This window comes from Populus euphratica, unplaced genomic scaffold, assembly GCF_000495115.2.
Source record: "Populus euphratica unplaced genomic scaffold, PopEup_1.0 scaffold1.1, whole genome shotgun sequence".
NCBI lineage: Eukaryota > Viridiplantae > Streptophyta > Magnoliopsida > Malpighiales > Salicaceae > Populus > Populus euphratica.
In genome coordinates this window covers 1379682-1403323 of record NW_011499845.1, presented here as the reverse complement: position 1 = coordinate 1403323, position 23642 = coordinate 1379682, and the positions used below count along the sequence as shown (strand labels likewise).

Sequence of the window (23642 nt, the reverse complement as noted above, 5' to 3'; positions counted from 1 at the left end):
AAAACCTAAGAACCTTGAATCCTGATGCTGAATTCAAGAGAAATGGATCTTAAAGCAGAACTCATTAGCTTTGGGTCTTCACACCACACCCAAGAGAATTGGATTTTGATACAAGACTCTATTAAATTAGGTTCAAATGCATGACTCATTAGTCGTGGATCCTAATATAAGATTCAGGAGAATTGGATCCTAATGAAGGACCTATAAGAATTGAATCCTTATATATGATACATAATCTTGAGTCAAGCGAAGCTACAAAACCTAGAAAATTTGGATTTGTGCTCTTGCCATACTTAAGTAATTTGGACGATGTACCATTTCTAGATCCAAGTTTTTTTGGGTGTGGAAGGGGATGCTTGATCTAAGTTAATAATAATAATAACAATAATTAATTTTATCCTTAAAATCAATTCTATATTTTTTATAGTAATAATATTTATTTTAAATTTAATAATATCAATGAATATAATAATATTTATAATAATAATAAACTCGAATGACTTAAATTCTTATAGCTTTTATTCCTTTCAAATTAAATTTATAGTTTTTTTAATAGCAATAATATTAATGATGATGGTGATGATAATTTTTAATTTTACCCTTCAAATGAATAATGATGGTGATGATGATAATAATAATTTTTAATTCTACCCTTCAAATGAAATTCATTTTCAACATTAATAATATTTTTTCAAATTTAATAAGTATTATGTTAATAATTTTAACTATAATAATATTTATAATACAAATAATAATATTTATAATATTTATAATATTAATTATAACAAAAATAATAATATCTATAAAACAAATAATAATATTTTTTATATCAATATTTTTTATAATAAAAATAATTATATTTATAATATAAATAATTATATTTAAAAATTTAAAATTCAAAAACCTTGGATCTTGAGACTAAACCTAAGAGAACTAATACTCCATTTCATTTTCGGTGAAAAACAATATTCATTTTCTAATCTTAATACTTTTTTCAATGTATTTGGAAGTGGTAATAATTATTTTTTAAAATGTTTTTTACTTTAAAATATATCAAAATAATTTTTTTTATATTTTTAAAAATTATTTTTAACATCAACATATTAAAATAATTAAATAAAATTAATTTAAAATTAATTTAAAATAAATAAATAAAATTAATTTTTTTAAAAATACTTTTAAAATACAATAACAAACAGTATCTTATCTAAATTATAGTCATTCTCCAGTAAGTATCAATTACCACGGTTGCCTACATTCCAAAGTTGATCTAATATTGCAAATAGTACAATAAATCCAATGCAAGAGCCTCTAAACAGCCTAACCCATGTTTCAAGTCACCTTATTTCTCTCTTCCCTGTTCAACTTTCTCGAACACCAAACACAATCTAGAAAACTCAAATAAATAAAGAAACTAAAGCCACGGTACAAGGGAGGCTTTATTACCTCTTGTAGCCCAAGTTCACCCCCCTGGCGTAGAGTCCCAGGACAAAAGGAAAATGTAACAGAGGGAAACGGAAGCATTTATTACCTGAAATCTATAAGCTTTCTGCGAAAAAAAAAGAAAAGAAAAGAAACAAACGAAGGCTTAAACTCGAATTCTTGACTGCAGAGTGAATACAGGTCACAAGCCATCCGTTTTCTGGCCCTTGAAAAATTAATCATTCTGGGCTTGTGGGCAGAGGATTTTTCATTCCGAAATTCTCAGCTGAAATTGTCATATCGTGTCTTGGAATTTTGATTTCGTTGAACATTTATTGATTAACAACTTCTGCATGGAGATGTGTAGAATGCGGGGACGTTAACTGATTATCATAGACTCGTGGGCTCATCGTCGTCGTTTTCTACTTTCTACAATCTAACTTGACATTTCGCTGATTAGATAACTATCGTCACTGCCTTTTGGTTGGTTTGGGCACCTAAGATTTTGTGATTGATACCACCAGCGAATGTTATCAAACCCGAATCGAACAACAATCCGGTCAAGCTCCAAATCACCGGTCCAATTAGTAAATCTCTGACGGCTAGGTCGATTAATATTATAGTATAATATAAATCTTGCAACAATGAAGTATAAACAAAAAACGATGAAATAAAGAATGCATGATTTGTAAAAGTACAGATACCAAGATCAAGTGTTAATTTACAATTACTATTTGTTTAATAACTGGGTCAATGCTAAACGCACCAGTTGAATTATTCTTTCTTCTCTCATTTTATTAATAAACGGATTAATGCTTGACCCACTTGTAAACTGGCTAAGTTTTACCTAGTTTGGCTAAATTTGATCTGTTTTGATTAAGTTTCGATCTCTAACATCAACCCAGTTTGGCTAAATGGCCTAATTATCTGGTTTTTTTTTATATATAATTTACATGGATATTTGAGTTAGTTTATATGTACACCATGATCAATTCCATGATTTACTAAATATTCTGTAAATCTAATAAACATATAACATATCATAAAAATAAGCATAATAAAACTCGAACCCGAATGCAAAAAAAGAAAAGAAGTCCCTACTAGAGTAATACCTCAAGTGCTAATCATCTGGTTTTTGATTGGATAAGCTGGTAATCCCTACCACAGCTAGAGTAATACCTCAAGTGCTAGTCATCTGGTTTTTGATTGGATAAGCTGGTCAGTCAGATTTCGACAACACTGCTAGGAGGTCCATTGTTCAACTCAATTTTAAACAATTTGTGAATTTCTAACTCTAGCATGCTGCAGACATAAGATGGGCCCTCGTATTAACAGCTTGTGACTTCGTCCAGCTCTAGAAGTCAAAAAAAAAGAAAGAAGAGGTGGGTCCTCATCATCAGATTAAGTATGACTCGACACAACAAATATAGAATATAAATATATAATAAAGGGTTTAATACATGAATAGTAGAGGCTGTATCCTTAACAGGCAGAGAGCATGACCACGGTACATTTAAGGAGACGGTGTCATTGTGTCAGTGTACTAACTGCATCATTCTTAGATACCCCAAGTATAGGTTTTATATTATGAACACTTAAATATGTTTCGACGTGGGGTATGTTTTGGAGTGGGGTTTTTTTTTAATATTAAATATATTAAAATAATTTTTGAAATTAACATTTAAAAAATATAAAAAAACTATTTATATCAATTTTTTTTTGATTTTTTAAAAATATGATTTTCACCTCAACTCAACTCAACTACAATAAATGTTATAATTAAAAATATTTTTTATTTAAAAATATATTTAAATAATATTTTTTTAATTTTTTTAAAATTAACATATCAAAATAATTTAACTAAAAAAATTAAAAATTTTAAAAATACCATGTTCCCAACATGTCACCCACTACCATTCACGTTCATTGGGATTGTCAGAGCCATTAGTCCAAATAAAACTGCTCCAGCATGACCTCAAGCACGAGAATTCACCCCGTCACAATACCAAAAACATGCAACAACTCCCCTTCACAGTCCTCGCAATGATGTGGCAATAAGTGATTTGCGTTAAAGATGATGAAAGAGGAACGACAGGATAAGATCATACATGCACATGCGGCTGAAAAACATCAAATAGCTAGTCCCCGTGCTTCTTCTTCCCCCCCCCTCTCTCTCTCTTTTTTTTTTTTTTTTTAATATGATGTAATAAAAAATAAATTTTTAAAAACTAAAAACATTATTATTTTAATACCTTTCAAACAAAAACCATTTTAAAATAAATATTTTTAAAAGTTATTTTTAAAATAAGAACACAAAAATAATTTAAAACAAAAACAAATTTGTTTTTTTAAACTACAGTTAAAAACACAAGATGAACCATCCCTTCCATTGCTTACCGTCTGTCTAATTATAATTATTTTTAAAATACTTTTCATGTTAAAATATATTAAAATTATTTTTTTTATTTTTTAAAAAATTATTTTTAATACCTATACATCATAATAATCTAAAATATATAAAAAAATTTAAATTTTTGTAAATTATAATTTTCACCACGTTCCAGACGTGCCTAAATGCACAACAGATAAAATTTTTGTAAATTAAAATTTTCACCTTGTTCCAGACGTGCCTAAATGCACAACAGATTGGTGGCTGTCCCAGGTTCACTGATCTAATTCTATTGAAAAGCAAACATGGACTGCATTCCGTAACAGGCACAACAGCCACCATTCATAAAATATTGGTCTCTCCGAGGTTCACTGATCTAATTATACTGCCCGGACTCAAAACTCCCACCAACACCTTTTAGGATCAAGGTTTGCATTTTGCGGGCCAACAAACACTTAGCAGGCGGGCATGCTGCGTAAGCAATCTGTTTATTTCAGATGCAAGCATCATCCAGCACAAAACCTGAAGACAACAACAGTGTACCTTCGGCTACAGGCAGGAAATGAACTCGGATAAGGATCGCAAAAATTCCGTAATCGCCCAGATGCTAAATACATAATAAGGTCAATAGGAAGACCAACCTTGACACACCCTGGTCGGAAAAAAACCCAGACTCCTCTAAAAGAAAAACTAAAAAAATCAAGAATTAACTTCATCTTGGCAATCCAGTGGAAATTATGGAAAATCCCCACAAATAAGTTGTATACAAGACACTCAATATTTCAAAGACAGATGAATTCATATAAAAAACTTGTTTAAATTAAGGAAAAATAAAAAAAAACTTGTTTAAATTAAAGAGAAGTTTAAATTAAAGAAAAGGTGATCACTCAACCAAATGAAGAACAAATTGGTGGAAAACACCGACTAATACAAAAGTCCCTGATTAATTAACTACAAAAATCCTCTCTGCCAGCTACAAAAACCCTGAGTAACTGCAAGAGTAAAAAACAACAGTATCATAAACAAAGTCAAAGATAAGTCTCCAGCACAACGCTCCAAAAACAAAATCAGGCACTGAAAATTGTGGTCGCGATGACAGAGAAAGGAATCACATAGGGTGGATGGGTTAAAACACACTTCTATTATCCAAACCTGATTAGCCATGAAGTAAACACGATGTTAAACTATCCAAAACAATCGCATACACCAAGCTTTGTCAGTATTACAGTGACAACTGTAACCTAAAAAGATGGCAATTGGTTTTTTGAAAAGTAGAGATTAATATAGGTCAGGAAAGTGATAGTTAAATTACAAACTGAAAGAAACAGTCACAGCGCTTTTATTTTATAATATTGATTCATGCATGCAATAGTAAAGCATGGTTTACAGACCAATTTGGACAAAAACAACATCTTGGCAGTTTGAGTAAAAATAAAGGCTCCCCTTCATTTTGTAAAAAATTGTAATCCACCTCGCATCCAGCTTCCAGAAGAAACCATTTGAAGATTCACCACGCATCCAGCTTCCAGAAGAAACCATTTGCAATACATGACTTTAAAATTAGTAGAAAATAAACATACATCAACAGTAACCATTTACCAAAATCATCACAATCATTTCCCACAGATTACAATCCCACAAGACAATCAAAGTAGTCTATGTTCTACCACAAAAAATAGTCCACCAAACTTACACATTAGATCCTGATCTTATAGAGGCAAAATTCAAAAAATTCAAATTAAAGTGACAAGGTCAGGGCAGGAATGCAGTTCTATTACAACCATAAACAATCCTACATAAAGAAAGCACTAGAAGTAGGAAGCAACACATAAATGAGCTATTGGCAATGATCATAGGGCAAAGTGTTCCTCAGATAACTGTACCTCAGATATTGCTGGGATACATGAAAACCCGTACTCGAGCTCCCTGCAAATAAACCAAAAATTAATTAGACAAAGCCAAATAGGCAGAAACTATGGCACGCCAATAATAATATCTTTGTTTATCATTATTTTTTAACAATACCATTGACTTTGGAGGCAGATTGGATTTGAACTTGGCTCTCACTACACCACTGTTACCATGGGGCCTGGTGACCTTGCCCCAAATGCAGCGGTAATGGGATCCATCCCTTTTCACCTTGGCCTTGTAGATGTATGCCATACGCTTCCCAGCATACCATGCAACCTCTTCTTTTGTGTTGACACCCTCGATCTGGATCAGTGATGTGTTGGGATATTGGTTGGACTTCGACCTGCAACAAAAAAATATTTTAATCTCCAAACTAATCCACACAGCATGTCCACACTCTGTTTCATTTCTTGTCACATACTATTCATTTTCCGAAGCTCACACAAAAGAATCAAATTACTAGAAGTAAATCCACTATATTAGTTGCACTAATTAATCAATTAAATATAGTTCATTAATAAAAAAAGTAAAACTTGTTTTTTTAACAAAAACAAAATTCTCTAGCAACTATTTAATAGAGCATTTGCTTTTGATGAAAAGCATTTACTATAGATATAAAAAGGAAGCTAAAATTCAATTAGCACAACAGAATCACACACAATAGCCTCTACAGAACCTAACCCGTGATTCAAATACCCTAATTTCTTATTTTTCTCATTCAATGTTCTATGTAACCAAAAACAATCATAAAATACAAATTAGCAGATTAAAGCCAGAGTACTAAAGTCAAGTTTCGGTTATTACCTCTTATAACCCAAGACTGTTCCCCGTACATAAAGCCTAAAAAGAGAAACAGAAGAATCGTCACGAACGTAATTATTAGCTTAAATCTGCAAATTCTTAAAAAATGAATACGGAATACTTTTATCCTATAAACATTTGCGTATAAGGAAGGGCGTGCGATTATAGATCGCAGACCTGACTCGCTCTCCTTGGCGTCCCTTCACCATTTCAATTCGCCGTCCAAACTCCCTCGCATAAAGCGGCTCACACTTCGTTGCGGCTCCGCGTATACCAGAAAACCCTAGATTCTAGTTCTTCAGTGTCTTTATATAGAGGAAGGAGAGTTCGGAGGATGTTCTTATGATAAGAGTAGGCTTTTATTTGGGCCCAAGGCCCATGTTAATTTTCTTCAAGAAATACGTTTGTGTCAGCTGTGCTTTTTTTTTATATGTATATATTAGGCCTTCTGGTCCGTGGAAATTATCAGTTCCTGATGCTCCTAATCTTTCGGCGAGACGTCCTTATAATTTATTTTTGGGCTCTCATGAAACCCATCACGGTTGGATAGCATCCCAATTTCAGGATCCTAGAAATAAACAAATGATGGTAACAACAATTATCGGCAAAACTGCTAAACAAAGCTAAGTACGGTTTTTTTTTTTTAAATGGTTGAAAAGTGTTTTTGTAAAATTTTAATATTTTTTATTTTAAATTATTGTTTTTAAGTTTTTAGATTATTTTAATGTAATGTGATCAAAAATAAATTTTAAAAAAACAACCACACTATAATCCATGATGTCACATTATACCTCAGCAGCATGCCACAACGACAAAGAACGGATGCTAATATCCGTTCTCCTCGCAGATGTTGCGTTAATTTGATGCTAGAGCCGATGAAATTAGCATTTTTTGCTATGGCATTAACGATGCTCATTCCAACGATGGATTGAACCAAAGGAAAAATAAAAAAAATCAAGCTTTTGAATTTTTAATTTGAGTGGTTATTCTGTACAGTCTGATTGTTATAGAAATGTTACTCCTTTCCAAGTAAAAAAAAAAAACATAATGTGATCAGCAGCTCTACACAGTCAGATTCTCGCCTTGCTAGCAATGGTAACAGCCTTGCAATCCAAAGACTTCGTTGTCGTGCAATGCATGAAGAACTAGGATTTACAGAAGAGATTGAAAAGCTATAAGTTGGTCTATAGACTCAAGAATGATGGTCGACTGTTCATAGCTCTTCCCTTGAGGTACCTGGAAAAAATAACATGAAACGATAACTTCGCTAGATCTTGCTAACTAAGCAGCACCAATTGCAGATATGACAAAGACGTGCTGGCTTTTACAGGTTGCCATCACATTCTTACAGAAACCGAGAATAAGGAGTTAAAAGGAACACATAGTGTAGCATACTGGAGAACAAAATTATCAAAGGCACAAAGCAGTGATTTGAAGGGTTTTGCCTCATGACTACAACAGAGATTAGTTCCAGTGTTTCTTGACGCAATGGGATGTACTTTAGCTGCAGGGAAAAATTATGGTCATGACAAAATTAAATCACTCATAGCTAAGTACCTAAATATATACACTCAGTTCTCTCTGGTAAAGGAAGAAGAATTGAAGCCAGTTATAGACTACCAAAACCAGCCAGACTATATTGTAGCTGTCGAGAGTGGTGTTTTTGTTCCATCTATGATGGTATATGGCCAAGGCAGTTACAGGTCACTGAAAATATGAAGGAATTTTGTTGATTTGCCAGATGAGATTTCCTAAGTCGAAAAATCTAGCTTCAATGAAAATGAATGGTTGCACAACAAATTCTTCTAGGTCTACAAACGCATGTCTCTGTTTCAGCGTAAGACGGAGAGGTTTTTTATTTCAACAGCTCAAAACTCAATTTGCTCAAATGTTGATAATAAATCTACAATTTTTCCCATCCCGCAATCAAATTTACAAGGAAAATTGTACTCGCAACAGTCCACGTAATATCAGAAATTCAACTATACCAATCCAGAAAGAGGATTGAAAAAGTAAGAACAAAAAGGAAAAGCAAGAGAAAAGTCCTGCTACTGCTATTCCGCTGTACTGCCTGCGACAACTCTTTGTTTCCAAGCTCTACGTTCTTTGTAGCTTCAACTGCCTTCAGGACAACGCAAAGAACGGTGTGAGAATGGATTACGAAACAAAGAGCCAAAAAAAAAAAAAAACTTAAAATGATTATCAGCTCAACAGGAAGACCAAAGACACAGGCAATTTTGTTCCTCCTTTTTCCTCCTCCCTCTTCCTCCTCTACTTTTTTTTTTTTTTTGGATGCAGAGGCTCTGTTGTACCCAAAGCACTGCACTAAATTTACCCACTAGCCCAGAAATTAATTGATATACTATAAGCTTAGATAATACAATCCGAATGCAATCGGGTATAAAAGAGATATGAACAAGAACGTCATAGGATATTTCTTTTTTGCTCTCAGAGTTTAAAATGCAAAGGAGCATTCTGCTTGCAGTTTATTCTTCGTGATGCAGGCTAGAACTAACATTCAAAGCAGATTTTTACTTGACAGAACCCAACCATGCAGCCTCACATACACATTAATTTTCCATCCAAAGATATAGAAGGTTCAAAGAAATGTAAGTGTTCAAGCTAGACATGCTGACCTGCTCATACAGAAGCTCTATTTGTTGTGCTTGTTGCAGAACATGCGTTGACATTAGATGATTCAATGCAGACATTTCTAGCATCTTAGTTTCGGTTTCTTGAACTGCTTCTAGAAGACTAGTCAATTCCACCTGCATAGCTCAAATTGTATCAACCTCAAAGACCCATCTGAACAATTGAAGAATCCCATACTGGAAAAGGTTGTGAGAAGCTCATCAATAGATATTCTTATAACCTGCAGGGCACGAGTCTCATCATCCAACACCTGCTGCTGCACTCTAAGAGACTCTGGCTGAATGTCATCAGGTTCACTGAATTCTAAATTGTTTGTTTTAGAGGAATCAACAGTAGTTGTATTTGTATGTGTATTTGCAGCCTGGTTAAGTTTTCTTCTCGGTATCCTTTTATTAATAGCATCTTGGAAGCGTATAGCTCTTAGCTGATCAAACCGTGCAGTGACAGAATGAAGTTTCTCACTTAAAATCAAAACCTGCAAATTTAAAAGCAGCAGCATGGCGAATTAATTCGGCAAAACAATGCCTTAAATTTCATTTCAGCCCAAAAGAAAAAAGTGAATCCTATGCTGGGATTTCAATACAGAAAGTGAAGTTATTAGCAAATCCTGAATCTACAAAGAATGAAATTTGTATTAAGACTAGACAAAGACAACTGACTCTCTCTCCACCACCACTGTGATAGCAACAGAAAGGGTTTGCATCACAATACTTGCATGAAGCATCAAAACACTGTTTGTAGTTATAATATCTAATACAACTGAGAATTGTGACAATTTACAATTAGAGTTCCAAGGTCCCTAATTGATTTAATATTCGTACTATGCTACATGTTTAGAAGAATAGATCTATATTAAATAACAAACTTCAATCACAATCTATACCATGGAGATTAGGAAGAGAGAAAGGTGATTCAGTCAAGGAAGGATACTGTTCCAGCAAGCTGAGTATTTTATCCCCAGACAAATTTAGCATGCAATGAATAAGCTCGGTTAAAACTAAAGAAGAGAATAACCATACCACCCCATGTTTGTGTGCTATAGTATCAGCGTTGGAGGTATGAGCCTTGATGCCAAGCCACCCCTTTGTGTTTGCTGCTTCATCGTTTATGCTATTCTTGAGAATATCAATTTGTTCTTTGCATGCTTTAATAAATGCAGTAACCTGCAGAAATTGTTGTTACAGAAAATGCTCAGGAAAAATAGTCCCATATAGAGATAAAGAAGATCAGATGGCCAGAAGGACAATCCAAGTTATTTTAAATTGCTGCTTTAATGAACATGCATGGAATTTGTGATCCCTCCAACAGAATAGAAGAGACAATAAATAGTTCATTAAGACATACAATTAAACCTAGGTGTCTATCACAGCAAGGTTCATTGAGCTATTACCATATGGAAGGCCAATGCTTAACTTCCAGGCATCAAAACAAGATAAGCTAGTTAAAAACAACACCCGATGAAAAACCAATAACAGAAATAATACTAACATTTACTTTCTCTATCAAGCACAGCTAATTGAAAGATGGATTATTTCTACACTGTCTCCAACTATTTAAGAGACATTGACCCGACAGACTATAATACCCCACAACTTACCTCTTGTTCAATACTATCCCTCTCCTGTTCAGTGGTACGATGCAGATCAGCATAATCCTTCCTATGCTTCAACATAAATTGTTCTAATGCTCCAATGCTTTCAAGATAATACATACACCAAATGAACCAACCAAAAAAAGAGTCAGCCAGCCAGTCATATATAACTTGTATGTGCATCCCAAAATGCTCCTTTTGTTTAAAAAACAACAAAAAAACTCGAAACTTCAGCCTAAAATAAATAAAATAAAAAACAATGTTAGCGTAAACAAGCAGTGTCGAGCAGAGTGGCAGCATCAAACATACCGTTTTAAGAGCAGCTATAGTAAACGGTGATCTTTGCCGTGGTTTATGAATAATAAAAGACGCCATAATAGCTGCCAATCTCGACTGTCAAAAAGCAACCAACTCTAAATTCAGCACCATTGATATAAGAAGGAAACTGTAATTTGAAGAAGCAAATGAATAAAATAATAAAAGAAAAATTAAAATTTTTACCTCATTGTAACCTAAAGATATAGCACTGTGCCTCAATGCATCTTTAAAATCCTCTGTTCTATCTCTAATTTTCGCCATACTATCTTTATACCATCACCATTAAATTACCTTCGAAAACCAGAAAAAAAATCAAGCATAAATGGGCGAACTGGATCGAACCGAATCGAAAGACTCCAGACAGTGTCAGTGAAAAGGAATTTAACTATGATTAAGTTGAAGTTGCAGAATTGTTTCGAATACGAGAGGAGGGAGATCGCGAGAGAGGAGAATTGGACCCAGAAAAAATCTAGACTCAAAAGAGAGAGGCCAAGAACGTAACGTTTCTCTTTCTTTTCTAATTTTTTAATGAATAGACGTGGTTAGGTCCATCAAAATAAAAAAATTAAACGGCCCATCAAATTTACAGCCCGTTGTCGTGTATAATCATTTCATGACAAAAACCAAACGTGCCCTTGATAAATCTCAATTTTCAAAATTGCTTGACAAAACAAGAGGCTTCAACCTCAACGCTCTTATTGTGGCTAAGCAATTCAAGTATCAAAGAAGCAGCTTTGCCTTTACAGGTTATTTTACAAGTACAAATTAAGCATTTTACTCTTCTGTTCACTGAAGTTCCGTTCTTTTATATTTTGTTGTCATCGTTTTGGTATTCTCTGTTTGATCTGTTGGCTAGCCCTCTTTAATTCGCGACATTTTGAAAAAAAAAATTACATTTATTTATGTTGCCAACGATGGCATTGTATTATTTCGTGTTCAATGCCTCAGATTCTCTTTATGAATTTTTCTCTATGAATTTCATTATTTTAAAGCAGTTTCTATGATTTGAAATTAATGATCACATTTTTATAACTTGCACATTTTTATATCTTTTGATCAAAACAAAACGTAGATAACTGAGATTCATGTTCACGATTTATAGGCTAGCACAGGGTTGATAGAGTGATAAATCCCATTTTTACACGCATAAGGTTACCTTGTCTGTGACAATTGCTGGTTGCCGCTTGATTGTGTACCTTTTCCCTCTTCATTATTTGGAATTTTGTTGATTCTTGGAACACGAAATTTGGGTTTTGTGTAGTTAACTAGGTTTTTCTTGATAATGTAGGAAATGGGTTTGTGGACGTTATTGGAGGGATTTCTGCTCCTTGCAAATGCATTTGCAATATTAAACGAAGATCGTTTTCTTGCACCTAGAGGATGGAGCTTCTCTGAATTCTCTGTAGGTCGAACAAAGTCTTTGAAAGGGCAGCTTATAGGTCTCATTTATGCGACCCAATATATGAGAGTTCCACTTGTAATACTCAATTCCATTTGCATCTTTGTAAAGCTGGTGTCTGGATGATGCCGCTGAGGTAAGTTAAAACCGTATGTATATGGTTGTTTCTATGTGTGATTGCTGGTATAGATTGTATGGTTAGATTTGTTTTTTGTCAAGTAACGATGCCCTTTTCATAACGGTTAGGCCTTACCATTGATTTGGACTTTTTGTTAAACGTAAAATGGATAGAAACTGAGTTCTTTCATTATGATGCTGTTGTGGTGACATGGATTTGGTGAGAGATGAGGTAGAAACTTGGGATTGGTGGCCTTTGTGGCCTTTGTCACTAGTATACTTTAATCATTGTATGTATGATCTGAAAGATTCAACTGTTTAGATAGGGTCTCATGTAGAATAAGGGTTCGATTGTGTTACGGCAGGGAATGGTTTTCATTTCTCTTTCCTTCCCTTTTAAAAGACAAAACGGAAGTCATGGGTCATTTTGTGATCTACGCTTACACAGTGTGTCAAATCAGTAACAAGGATCATAGAAGTTTGTGGATGAGGATAGCAAATAGTACTTGAAACGATTTTCTTTCCCTTAAAATTAGTCAGTTGGGAAGAGAACAACATGTTGTACCTTTGGATCGACTTTATACTGGAGCTGCCAAAGGAAAAATTGATATCAAATATTACAGTAAGACGACTGGATGTGATGTCTCTCTTCTCCAATCTTGTATTGATTGAAGATGAAACCCACATGTTCCTTTGCTTTGCGCATACATTGGTTGTTGTCTAGTCTTTGATTTTTGTTGCTTCAACTCATAAGGTGACTAGTTTTGAGAAGGATTCCTTTAACAAAAAAATGTAGTGAATGCTTAAAGTTCTTTGGTGGGAGACCTATACGTTCCTTCAGCTTCACTTGATACCTTCTCTTTCATTGCTTCTTATCCTGCTCTCTCTCTCTCTCTTAATTAACACAGAGTTCAGGAGTTTTCATTTGAACTTGAATCCATGCTATGGATTTTTGTTTATAGCTATTTTTGTGTGATTAATTGAGTTCCCTTTCTTTTCTGTGGCAGCAGCATTCATGGAGTTTGGCTAATAGGATTGTAAACAATATTTTATTTTAGAAAGGCTGAGGAGGCATGTGACTCAGACTATCCAAGACACGCTTATTCTGGAATATCCTTTATCACAATTGGTGATTTTAAGGTTCTTTCTGTTGCTTAAAAAACCACGACGAGATGGGATGAAAATGGCGTCGATTTTGCTCAATTTTATAATTTGTGTTTGTATTGTTTCGACAAGTTTCAAAAGCAACTAACCTTCTATGGCACTATTAATTTTTGTTATCAACCTAATTATTCTTCATGATTTGATATGGTAATAATGTTTTTCGTTCATCCCTCGATATGTATGGTAATGCGATGAACAATTCTACTAATGGTGGAGTGGATGTATTCTACACTAGTTATGTTTGTGTGTAATAATCAGGACTCGACCTTATGGTTCTTAGGAACATTTGGTGTTCATTTCACCAGTGAGCTGAGTGGCTTGATGTGATTCTGCATGCAACCAGATATTGAAATAGCGATGCTGGTCCCTTTTTTGTGGTTAATGCTGATATTAATAAGCTAAGTCTGATGCTTGCCCAAAAATTTTCATGAAACTAGAGGAAAGAAAGCACTCTTTTCATCTCTTCTTGTTTCCCATCAAATTATCGAGCTCCCACTCTCCACTATAGGATTCTACAACCTCCGGGCTATACTGTGATGGAGAGCACAAGTCCAGGCCAGAAAATCGTTTAGTTGATTTAACCGAGCTAGTTACTACATCCAGTTGAACTGTGTTGGATAACTGTTTTAGCTATCAGTATATGCTGGCATCTAATTTTTGCAGACTCTATCAGAATATCAATTGGAATAATGAGTTCTTCCAGGTTATTGTAATGCTTCTGGATATAATCGGACTATCATATATCTGATCAGACAACCATTCTCCTGCGTTTTTAAGCAGAGAATTGGCTCAGTGGAAACTTACCGTTTCCTTTATTATGGAGGCAGCTATGCACGGAGTATTTTGAAGCTATGCTCACAGCTCGCCCCCCACAATATATTTGAACATAATGAGAGACTTCCAGGGCACTTTTTTTTTTTCTTTACTCAACCAGTTTATGAGCAGTTGATTTCATCTGCATTTTCTTTCTCGACAGTTGCAGTTAAAGAAAAACACTTGTCCGGATGAAGATGTGAAGCTTTACTGATTGCAGAAAATAGATTCACATAACTAAGAAAAATACAAAAAAAAAAGGCGAATGCTAAAAAAAACCAATGGGGACGAGGTCTAAATCAAGTAGATTCCAGTCTTCCCTATATATCTGCAAATACACTGTATGTTTTGGAATCTACAGCAATAAGCCTCAGAGCTGAAACTGCTGCTGCAATTGACATGAGGCCAAAGAAACAAACATTGAGCCAATGCCAAAGCTTTTGTAGAGAAGTCAATTTGTTATGCTTTGCTTTTAGGTACATGTGGTTAGCAAGAATAAATGTCAGTGGAAAGGTGCTGATGGCGCCAGTAAGGCTCATAAAATCTCCAAGGAAGGGCAGAAGAGCAGCCACCAGTGTGTTTATAGTTAGGTAGCTACCTCTTACACCGATCCTAAACGACAAGTTGCGAATTGCAAATGGACTTCCTTTAATCCCAAACTTCGTATCCAAATACTCATACATTGGGCTTGCGAATATCTACAAGAAGCATGTGTAAGTTAGCGCAGCAGTCAACAAAATGATAAAAGAGGTTTTCAGAAAGCACAAGTCTTGAATCATTTACATGCAAAGCAATGACTGTTTGCAGGAATGCAGATATGTTGGCCAATGCCTTCACCCAAACCGGACCATTGACGCTGCTAAGCAAATAGGTTGATGTTGAACTTCCATAAGCCCAATATCCAATGAATGTCACTGCATACATTGGTAACACTCCAGCCGTGAATTGGAAGTAAAGTGCTTTCATCATGTTACTGACAACGGGCCGTTTTATTGTTGCCTGTTGCAAATTAATCAACAAAAGACATGATAAGTTTTGAAGGCAGAAGCAGAAATAACCATCCATAGCCTACATCCCGTGAAAAATACTACCGTCAACTGGCGCCTCAATAAAAATGCATAAATTCCCAGACCACAATTACATGACTTCATTTTTATTTTATTTAGATGGGGCAAAAGAACACTCCCAATCCCTCGCCTACCTGTATCTCTGGAAGCATTCCTGTATTAAATGCAAAAACCAGATTAGCAGATGCTCCAATTGTTGTAAAGATTTTGCTTGTTGTTGTTCCTGGAATGTTGTAATCCCTGGATGGTGCTTCAATTCCTACAATAGCATAGATATTAACGCAAATTCAGAACTAGAAAAACAATGGCCAGGGCTAGAAAAATTAGCAAAACAGGAAAAAATTATGTAAATTACTGTCGAACTCAAATTCCAAGTAGCAAGCAAATATGACAGGAAACAAAGTAGTAAAAAAACTGAAGGAAAATGAAATTAAAAAAATGGCAGAAAAAACTCCAGGAAGCAATATGATCTATACGTTGTTAATTCTGACGATCCAGGGACAGCATACAGTATGAAAACAGCAGTCAAAATCATACAAAAACAAAATGCACAGTCGAGTTCAATGAAAATCAAGGATTATATCGAACTGTGTGTCAAATCTACTATTGATGTGCATGTCAGACAGCGTACACCGTTAAAAGAAAAGCATTTAAGACCGCTGTGTGTCAAATTTACTATTTCTGTGCATGTCAGACAGCATACAGCATCAAAGGAAAAGCAGTTATGACCAGTCATTTACCAGTTGGTTGCAAAGAGAACAGTCAAAGAACTGTGGATGTCCCAAAGAAGAAAAGCGGGGATCATATATATTTCACATTTACACATTTGGTTCACTACATAAGGAATTGCTTTGTGCAAAGGATGTATTTTCCATCTTGCTTGAAAATATATTGCAGTTACGGACTCAGCACGAAGGTTTGCAATATCCCCTTTATGGAATCTTCGTTTATTCAACACAGTAAGATACTAAAAGGGAAAAAGTGCATGAAGTACAGTACATGGAAATACTGGAATGAAATGCAAACAACAGAGTATACTACGGCACAAAAAATTCACGCATGTAAACTTGCCATCTTTAACAGAGAGCACAAAAGCCACAACTATATATATCAGGCTGAGAACCGTGGAGACTCCCAGCCAAAGTCCGAGAGCTGACAGGTGGGGAATTGATATGCCAAACAAGGCACATACAAACCCAGAAATGGCAATGAAGTATGGGAGTTTCATGACCTGGTCATCGCTAAAAAGAACATACAAGGCCTGCATAGCAAATGTATAGAATTAGAAAAAAGAAATCCGGAAAAATAGAAAAGAGAAACCTGGAAGTAACCTCATATCATCATGCAAATGAACTTGTTACACCCAGTAAGAAGAATTCAAATCAATTTTCCTCTTATAGGCTGTAGCTTGTTCATGATTGATTAATTCATTGATATAAAAGAAACGAAGATGACAAAATGCGTAATTTTTAATGAAAAACTGAGAAATCAAACTTTATTGACAAAAGCATGTAGAAGAAAAAATTTCATCCCGAAAAGAACATAATGAACTGCAAAAAAGATTCCCAGTCAGACCAGACATGTTAATCTTGCAGTGACAAGGAAACCAATACGACTAAAGTAATGTTACCTTTAAGGCTGATCCAGCCAAAATGATGTATCCAGTGTTAATCATAAAAAGATTAACATACTGCAATGCCCAGGTAATAGAATAAGCTTTCCTGCCTGCAGCAAAGAGGCCCCATCAAACACAAGGAAGTGGTGATAAATTAATGTACATAACTAAATAAAATAAAATATATATGTATAATAGATCCTTATTCATTTCCTTTTCACATACCATAGATAAAGCCTGCGAGGTCTCTGTATCTGATATGTCTCCTCCCACCAAATTCATGGAGCTTGGCAACAAGAGAATTTGCATACAGTGATATTGCAGTGGCTATAATCAAACCTATTACTCCAGGTATCCAACCCAGGGGAACCATAATGGTACCAGAATATCCCAATACATAGGCACTGTTGATACCGGTGGTGAGCACAAAACCAACTTGAAACCATGAATCTGTAAATTACAACACAGAAAGATCAAACGACCTGAAAAGTACAATTCAGTACTCGGACAAGAAACACCCTCTCGTCAAAAATCCATTTTCCATGCGTTGAAAAATCAATCAGAAAAAAAGGGTATCATAAAAGAAAATACCAATTACAAATCAATCAGAGACCATTAAGAACATAGAACTCTTTCCAACCCAGAATTTCTTTTTCAAAAAAGTAACAACCTTACTAACATTCCAAGGAATCGAAACCGAACTGACGTGTTATGTTTTTACTCAGACAACCGCTTTCATATTAACCGATAGAAGATACCAAAAAAACACAAAACCAGACACAAAATCCCAAGAAACGGAAAAGACAGATTCATTATGCCAGAAGAAAAAGGGAACAAACCACTGCTAATCTGATGGGCAGTCTCAGGAATCACAACTGTTGACTTTTCCTCGTCAATAACTTTTCGAGACATGTTAGAATTCCCAACTCCATCTCCATTATTCACTTCCATTGTAAAGCTTGGCTCTTGGCGATGATTGTCTCTTGACTCTTGTCCTCCTACCAAGAGCGGCTGGTCCTCAGCCTCTTGAATTGTAATGTGTGTAACAGCCGGATTGTAGAATGAGTATCTGCCTTCTATTTATATATATAGAAATTATAGTTGTCTATCTTGAGGCAGAGAGTTAATCGCAGCCAGTAAAGCGAGACTTTAATTTTGGTCCTAAATTGTTGGTATGAAAGAGGCTCATTTTTACTGCTGTTTCTCTTTTCGTATTGGATCCGTGGCGGTTGTGTTCAGTTAAAAGATCCCATGATTGGCCAGCTTGGATGGCTTGAATCTTTTCCTTCAAATTGCGTGCCACTACAAGACATTGAAGATTAATAGGAGACAGACCTGGTGCCCTGTTCACAATTTTGTTCAGACACTAAATGTTACTTTACAATGAGCGAAGCTGTAATTATTAAATAATTATAATAAGAGAGAGAGAGAGAGAGAGATGCATTACAGAACGAGGAAAAAAATTAACAAATAAAAGAATTCTTATATTTTTTTTATAAGTTTACTTAGCATCATAATTTTTTTTAATAAAATCATCGCAATAATTGATATTTTATTTAAATATTTCTCTCGAGTCTTTTTTTATATACAAAAGAAGTTAATAACAAATTGTGGATGGTCTTTCTTGACGTGAAAAAACATAACTAGAAAATTGGAATATTATAAACGAGGTTTTATATTAATTAAGTTCCTGTATTATTATTTTTTTCAGTCAAAGATCTGTAGTGGCAAGTAGTTGGAAGATGAGTACTTCTATTTAGCGTATGTTTGTTTTTATGTTTTAAAAAATTTTAAATAGTATGTTTGTTTTTATGTTTTAAAAAATTAATTTATTTTTATTTTAAATTATTTTTTTATAATTTTAAATTATTTTAATTTATTGATATTTAAAAAAATGTTTTCATATATTTTTAAATAAAAATATTTAAAAAATAAATTCAAGGACGGAGAAGGAAAAGGTCAAACCAATAGCTAATGGTATTCAAAAAAAGGTAACCACTATTTGAGAAAATTCAAAAATGTCTGCAGAATAAGGAGGGGGAGATTGGATCGAAGAGACACGACGGTGCTCAGCCCCTCGATGTCACGTCGGTAAACATAAAATGAATGTCCGCGGTTTTCTTTTTTTTTTTCAAACCAGTCCTCAAATTTGAATTGTGATGTTAGGGTTCCTTGTCGATTTGGATTTTATGTCAAGAGAGATCGGTATTTTTCCTCTTTTAATGCACGCGAGGGAGATTAAAAACATGTTTTTTTGTTTTAACCCATGAGATCTAATTAATTTATGGTGTTCGAAGGCACGTCAGAGAATAATTAAAGAAGGTAAATAAAATATTGACGAAGACAGGGCGACTACTATGTTTTTCTTCTAACAAGCGTAAAATATGACTAGTTTTAGATTCCCTTTCGGTACAATTGATCCTAAACTCGTGGTCAAAATCATTAAAAATATATAGGAGAATTTTCCCATTTATTAAAAAAATAAAAATCAATAGTTATTAGCGGGTAAAAAAAACACATGGAGCATGGGGATGCGGTACGAGGTGACAGGAACACGAACATCTGGTGCCGAGGGTGTTAGCTGGGATTAGAATTAGAATATTCAATCTGTACTTTTCTTCGTGTTCTTTTATTCCTAGTTTATACTTTATACGGCACATGAGGGCTTGAAGAAGGATAATAACGTGTTTTTTGCGCCCTCTTTTCCACGGAATAAACACGTGCATGAAATGCCCATGATTTCTTTGAGTTCTCTGTCTATGGACCTTGGACCTTGCTGATCTTTATTTTTCGGTAAGGTAATTCGATGAAATTGTTCAGTCTATACAACTAATTCATTCGAGCAAGATGCTTCGCTCAACAGGATAATAAAAAGAATTTGCTGATCTTTTATCTTCATTTCTTTTGCTTCACTGTAGTAAAAAAAAATTATTGTCCTCGTCAGGATAAAAATGGATATTTACAAGTTGAATTTCTTGATATATATTTCATACCTGTTATTTATTAGATAAAAAAATTAAATATTTAAAAATAATTCATTACATTTCTTGTATTTAATGGATGTTCATTATCTACTATTATTTATTAATTAATAAAAAATAAAATAGTTAAGGTGTGTGTGTATGAATATTAAAATATAAAATGATAAATATTATTCTTATATATGAATTTTAGTTCAATATTAAGACACACATATATTATATAGTATTAAAAAAATCTAAATATTTTACAATTATATTTATATAGTATAATATAATATAATATAATATAATATATATTTCGAGGTAATTTAAGACATGTTTCAGATGGGATTTAATAATATTTATATTTTATCTATTATTTATTAAATCTAAAATACACACACCTATTCAGGCCAAGTTGATGAAATTAACATCTCTAGTTTTGACAAGTAAGCGAATAGTCGATGGAAAAAATTAAAGAAAAAACCACTTGTTTTTAACACACCGGTTTATGGAATTGGAAGATCCACGGGCACTCGGATCTGAATTCTCTACTTCGAAACAATTGTATTCCTTTGAAAGAAATAACAAATTGAGAGAAAATGAAATGAAAAGCAATTGCAATGGTGAGAATGCAATCGATGGTCTAAACAGAAGGTGAAAAGTGTTACAAGGACCAACCGGGGGAGAGTTTTTCTTCCGTTCCGTTCCGTTCCGTTCCCAAGATAACATCCATTTCTTTTTATAGATAGATAGATCGATACGGAATCTCGGGTCAACTCTTACCGTTACAGAACTGAATTTTTATACCTGAACAAAATTTATAAAACAGGACTTACGATGTGTGGTTCGTGATTATTAAAAAAAGTCAAACTAATGACCACATATCAAAGAAAAAATGAATATGTATTTTAAATCTATTTGGCATTGTATTTTTAAAATATTTATTTTTTATTTTAAATCAATATATTTTTTATATTTTTAAATTATTTTCAACAATACTAATTTTAAAAATATTATCAATACATTTTTATAAATAAAAAATATTCACAATTATACTTGCAATCACGCAATTTATCAGCTCACATCCACCAGTCAGCAGTTCTGTCAAAACTGTCTTTCTCAGTGCCAAATTAATGCAAGAAGAGTGATTTCGTGAAGATTTTTCATGAGAATAAATACCCAGGACGGTAATTTCATGATTGCTTGGTATGTGATCCCTTCAAAACAAAATAAATGCTAAACATCATTCGCAGGTTGCAGTGTTAATTAGAGAGAGAAATAGTACTTAGCAATGCTGTGGCTTATTTAACAATGTTAATCCCAGAATCCTTCCATTATCAAATAAAAGATGTTGATGGATTGCTTTTTGACGATGTTTGAGCAACTCCTTTTTACAAAGGACTCGCAACTATTTCTCATATGCGACTGTTTTTAGCCTCCTTTTTCAAAGGATATGATGATACCAAAGAATATCCGGTCATGGTTACCAATGATTAACATGGACTGTTTACTTAATTTTTATTTGAAAATATATATTTTTTATTTTTTACAATTTATTTTTGATATTAATACATAAAAATAACCATTAAAACTCTTAGAAAAATAATTTAAAAAAATATTAATTCAACCGTTCCAGTAAAATAGGAAAGGTATATATACACCCACACACATTTGGATTTGGATTTTTTCATTGAAAATGTTAGATGCATTAATTTTCATTGCCTTCACGGCTCTCTATCTTCCTCGTTCTCTGAGTTGACAAAAAATAACTCCCTATATACATGTTGCTAGATTAAGATTATTCTCCCTTGAACCCATCGTATAAGAGAGCGCGATGCATGGTGACTACATTGCTGGTTATATTTTGTATTTAAAAAATATTTTTAGAAAAATTTAATTTTTTTTAATTTTTTATTATTTTAATATATTAATATTAAAAATAATTTTTTAAAAATAAATAAATATCATTAATATATATTTTAACATGAAAATTTATTTTAAAAACAACTATAACTATACTATCTAACAAGATAAATTCACCCAGATAAATTCGCCGTATTATTTTTCATTAGCTGCCCAGATAGTAATTACCATAGGATATTATTGTTTTTGTATTTTAAGAATTTACTTTAAAAAATTAAAAAAAATTATTTTAAATTAAATTTTTTTATTTTTTTATATTTTAATATGTTACATTACAAATGATTTTAAAAACATAAAAAATATATTATTTTTAAATAAAAAATATTTTAAAAATCAATCATAGAAACATTTGTTATCCGATTTTTTTTTTATGGAATAACGACAGGCCAATAACCACTTTGTTATCCAATTTTTTTTTTTATGGAATAACGACAGGCCACATTGTAAGGTTGCGATGATTGCATCAAAAGCAAGTGGGTGCATTTTTCCTGGTCTACCATCGGTATCTCCAAGATAGACCCCGGCCCGAGCCAATAAATGAGGCGTTGAGTGCTTTGTTATTTTATAATAAGGTTTGTCTTGACCATTTCTTTTCCGAAAAGCAAGTGTCCAAGGTTCTTGAACAGGGTTTCCATACAACATATAGTATGATTGATATTTTAGCAAAAGCATGTTAAAAAAGAAAAAGAAAAAAAAGTGTGAATTATAAACACCGCACAATATCTTATACCGCACTGCTAGTAAGTGGTTAGGGGCATCAGAACAGCCTGGAAAGTAAATGATTACTAAAATACCAAAAGTAAAATCAAATCAGTGCCACATATCTATGCTTTGGCATCTCTTCAACACAGATAATCTAATTCATCATTTTTATAATATAACATTGGAATAAATCAGTTTTAATAATATCTGCGAAAGGGACATAAACCACTAACCAATTCATAATATCTCTATGCTTAAACAAAAAAAATATTTATAAGCAATACATTTTTAAAGTAGGCCACAGGAAGATTATGACTGTAGTGCTCTAAAAAGGTACACCACATAAATTAATTCCGGGAAAAAAAAAATCTCAATTTGGTTGAAAGTCTTTGATGGCAGCTGTGTGTTTGGTAATATCAACTAAAGTTATTTTTAATTAGGAATTTATTAAAATAATATTATTTTTTTATATTTTTCAAATCAAAACATTAAAATCATTGAAAAGTATGTAAAAAAATAAATTTAATATTTTTTAAAATAAAAAATACTTTTAAAAAAAGTTCAAACACAAAAAACAAGCATTCCCTATATAATGTATAGTTATTATATGGAAATAAAGGAGGTAAAAATAGTACAAATTCTACCTTCTATTTTAAAATAACAAAAATTTATTCCTTGATCATCCGCTCCAAAGCCTCTTGGGCCGAGGAAGCTCCAAGCCTGCTAAGCGCCAACTAGCAATTTGGTCCAGCAAATCACTACATGACTGGTTTCACTAATCGTGGATACAAATTT

At 33.3% G+C, this 23642-nt stretch overlaps 3 protein-coding genes and 1 long non-coding RNA gene across 6 annotated transcripts; all 4 read right to left on the bottom strand.

Annotated features, from left to right (window-relative positions):
- Positions 1-1385: 1385 nt before the first annotated feature.
- LOC105135929 (uncharacterized) lies at positions 1386-7415 on the bottom strand. The gene is made up of 3 exons (XR_844282.1): positions 7344-7415; positions 7135-7136; positions 1386-1396 (listed from the first exon to the last, which is right to left on the bottom strand). It is a non-coding gene; the product is annotated as an uncharacterized LOC105135929 (long non-coding RNA).
- Positions 4503-6821, bottom strand: LOC105135750 (60S ribosomal protein L35a-1-like). 3 transcript variants are annotated; one of them, XM_011040813.1, is made up of 5 exons: positions 6701-6821; positions 6527-6562; positions 5837-6065; positions 5695-5737; positions 4503-4803 (listed from the first exon to the last, which is right to left on the bottom strand). In XM_011040813.1, exons 1-4 carry the CDS (start codon positions 6730-6732, stop codon positions 5696-5698), a joined length of 339 nt encoding a protein of 112 aa, XP_011039115.1. In that variant the 5' UTR covers positions 6733-6821; the 3' UTR covers positions 4503-4803; position 5695. The 3 variants fall into 3 exon arrangements, with proteins under 3 accessions (XP_011039115.1, XP_011039265.1, XP_011039191.1); XM_011040963.1 differs by lacking the exon at positions 4503-4803 and adding an exon at positions 4824-4963; XM_011040889.1 differs by lacking the exon at positions 4503-4803 and having other exon boundaries at positions 5379-5737; positions 6701-6820.
- A 938-nt stretch (positions 7416-8353) lies between the features above and the next one.
- Positions 8354-11591, bottom strand: LOC105135671 (syntaxin-81-like). The gene is made up of 7 exons (XM_011040705.1): positions 11268-11591; positions 11077-11159; positions 10773-10878; positions 10195-10338; positions 9396-9650; positions 9160-9291; positions 8354-8645 (listed from the first exon to the last, which is right to left on the bottom strand). The coding sequence occupies exons 1-7, from the start codon at positions 11343-11345 to the stop codon at positions 8502-8504; spliced, it is 942 nt and encodes a 313-aa protein (XP_011039007.1). The 5' UTR covers positions 11346-11591; the 3' UTR covers positions 8354-8501.
- Positions 11592-14766: 3175 nt separating this feature from the next.
- Positions 14767-18571, bottom strand: LOC105135598 (proline transporter 2-like). The gene is made up of 7 exons (XM_011040591.1): positions 18099-18571; positions 17485-17709; positions 17275-17369; positions 16716-16905; positions 15779-15903; positions 15361-15576; positions 14767-15275 (listed from the first exon to the last, which is right to left on the bottom strand). Exons 1-7 carry the CDS (start codon positions 18208-18210, stop codon positions 14898-14900), a joined length of 1341 nt encoding a protein of 446 aa, XP_011038893.1. The 5' UTR covers positions 18211-18571; the 3' UTR covers positions 14767-14897.
- Positions 18572-23642: the final 5071 nt, after the last annotated feature.

Coding starts and splice junctions, on each gene's coding strand:
- LOC105135750 (XM_011040813.1), bottom strand. CDS start 6,732: ATGGTGAAGGGACGCCAAGGAGAGCGAGTCAG. Junction 6,563..6,700: donor CGCCAAGGAGAGCGAGTCAG/GTCTGCGATCTA, acceptor TTCTCTTTTTAG/GCTTTATGTACGGGGAACAG. Junction 5,738..5,836: donor ATCTGCCTCCAAAGTCAATG/GTATTGTTAAAA, acceptor GTTTATTTGCAG/GGAGCTCGAGTACGGGTTTT.
- LOC105135671 (XM_011040705.1), bottom strand. CDS start 11,345: ATGGCGAAAATTAGAGATAGAACAGAGGATTTTAAAGATGCATTGAGG. Junction 11,160..11,267: donor TATCTTTAGGTTACAATGAG/GTAAAAATTTTA, acceptor GCTTTTTGACAG/TCGAGATTGGCAGCTATTAT. Junction 10,339..10,772: donor GGGATAGTATTGAACAAGAG/GTAAGTTGTGGG, acceptor CAATTTCTGCAG/GTTACTGCATTTATTAAAGC.
- LOC105135598 (XM_011040591.1), bottom strand. CDS start 18,210: ATGGAAGTGAATAATGGAGATGGAGTTGGGAATTCTAACATGTCTCGA. Junction 17,710..18,098: donor TGCCCATCAGATTAGCAGTG/GTTTGTTCCCTT, acceptor TGTAATTTACAG/ATTCATGGTTTCAAGTTGGT. Junction 15,577..15,778: donor GAATGCTTCCAGAGATACAG/GTAGGCGAGGGA, acceptor AATTTGCAACAG/GCAACAATAAAACGGCCCGT.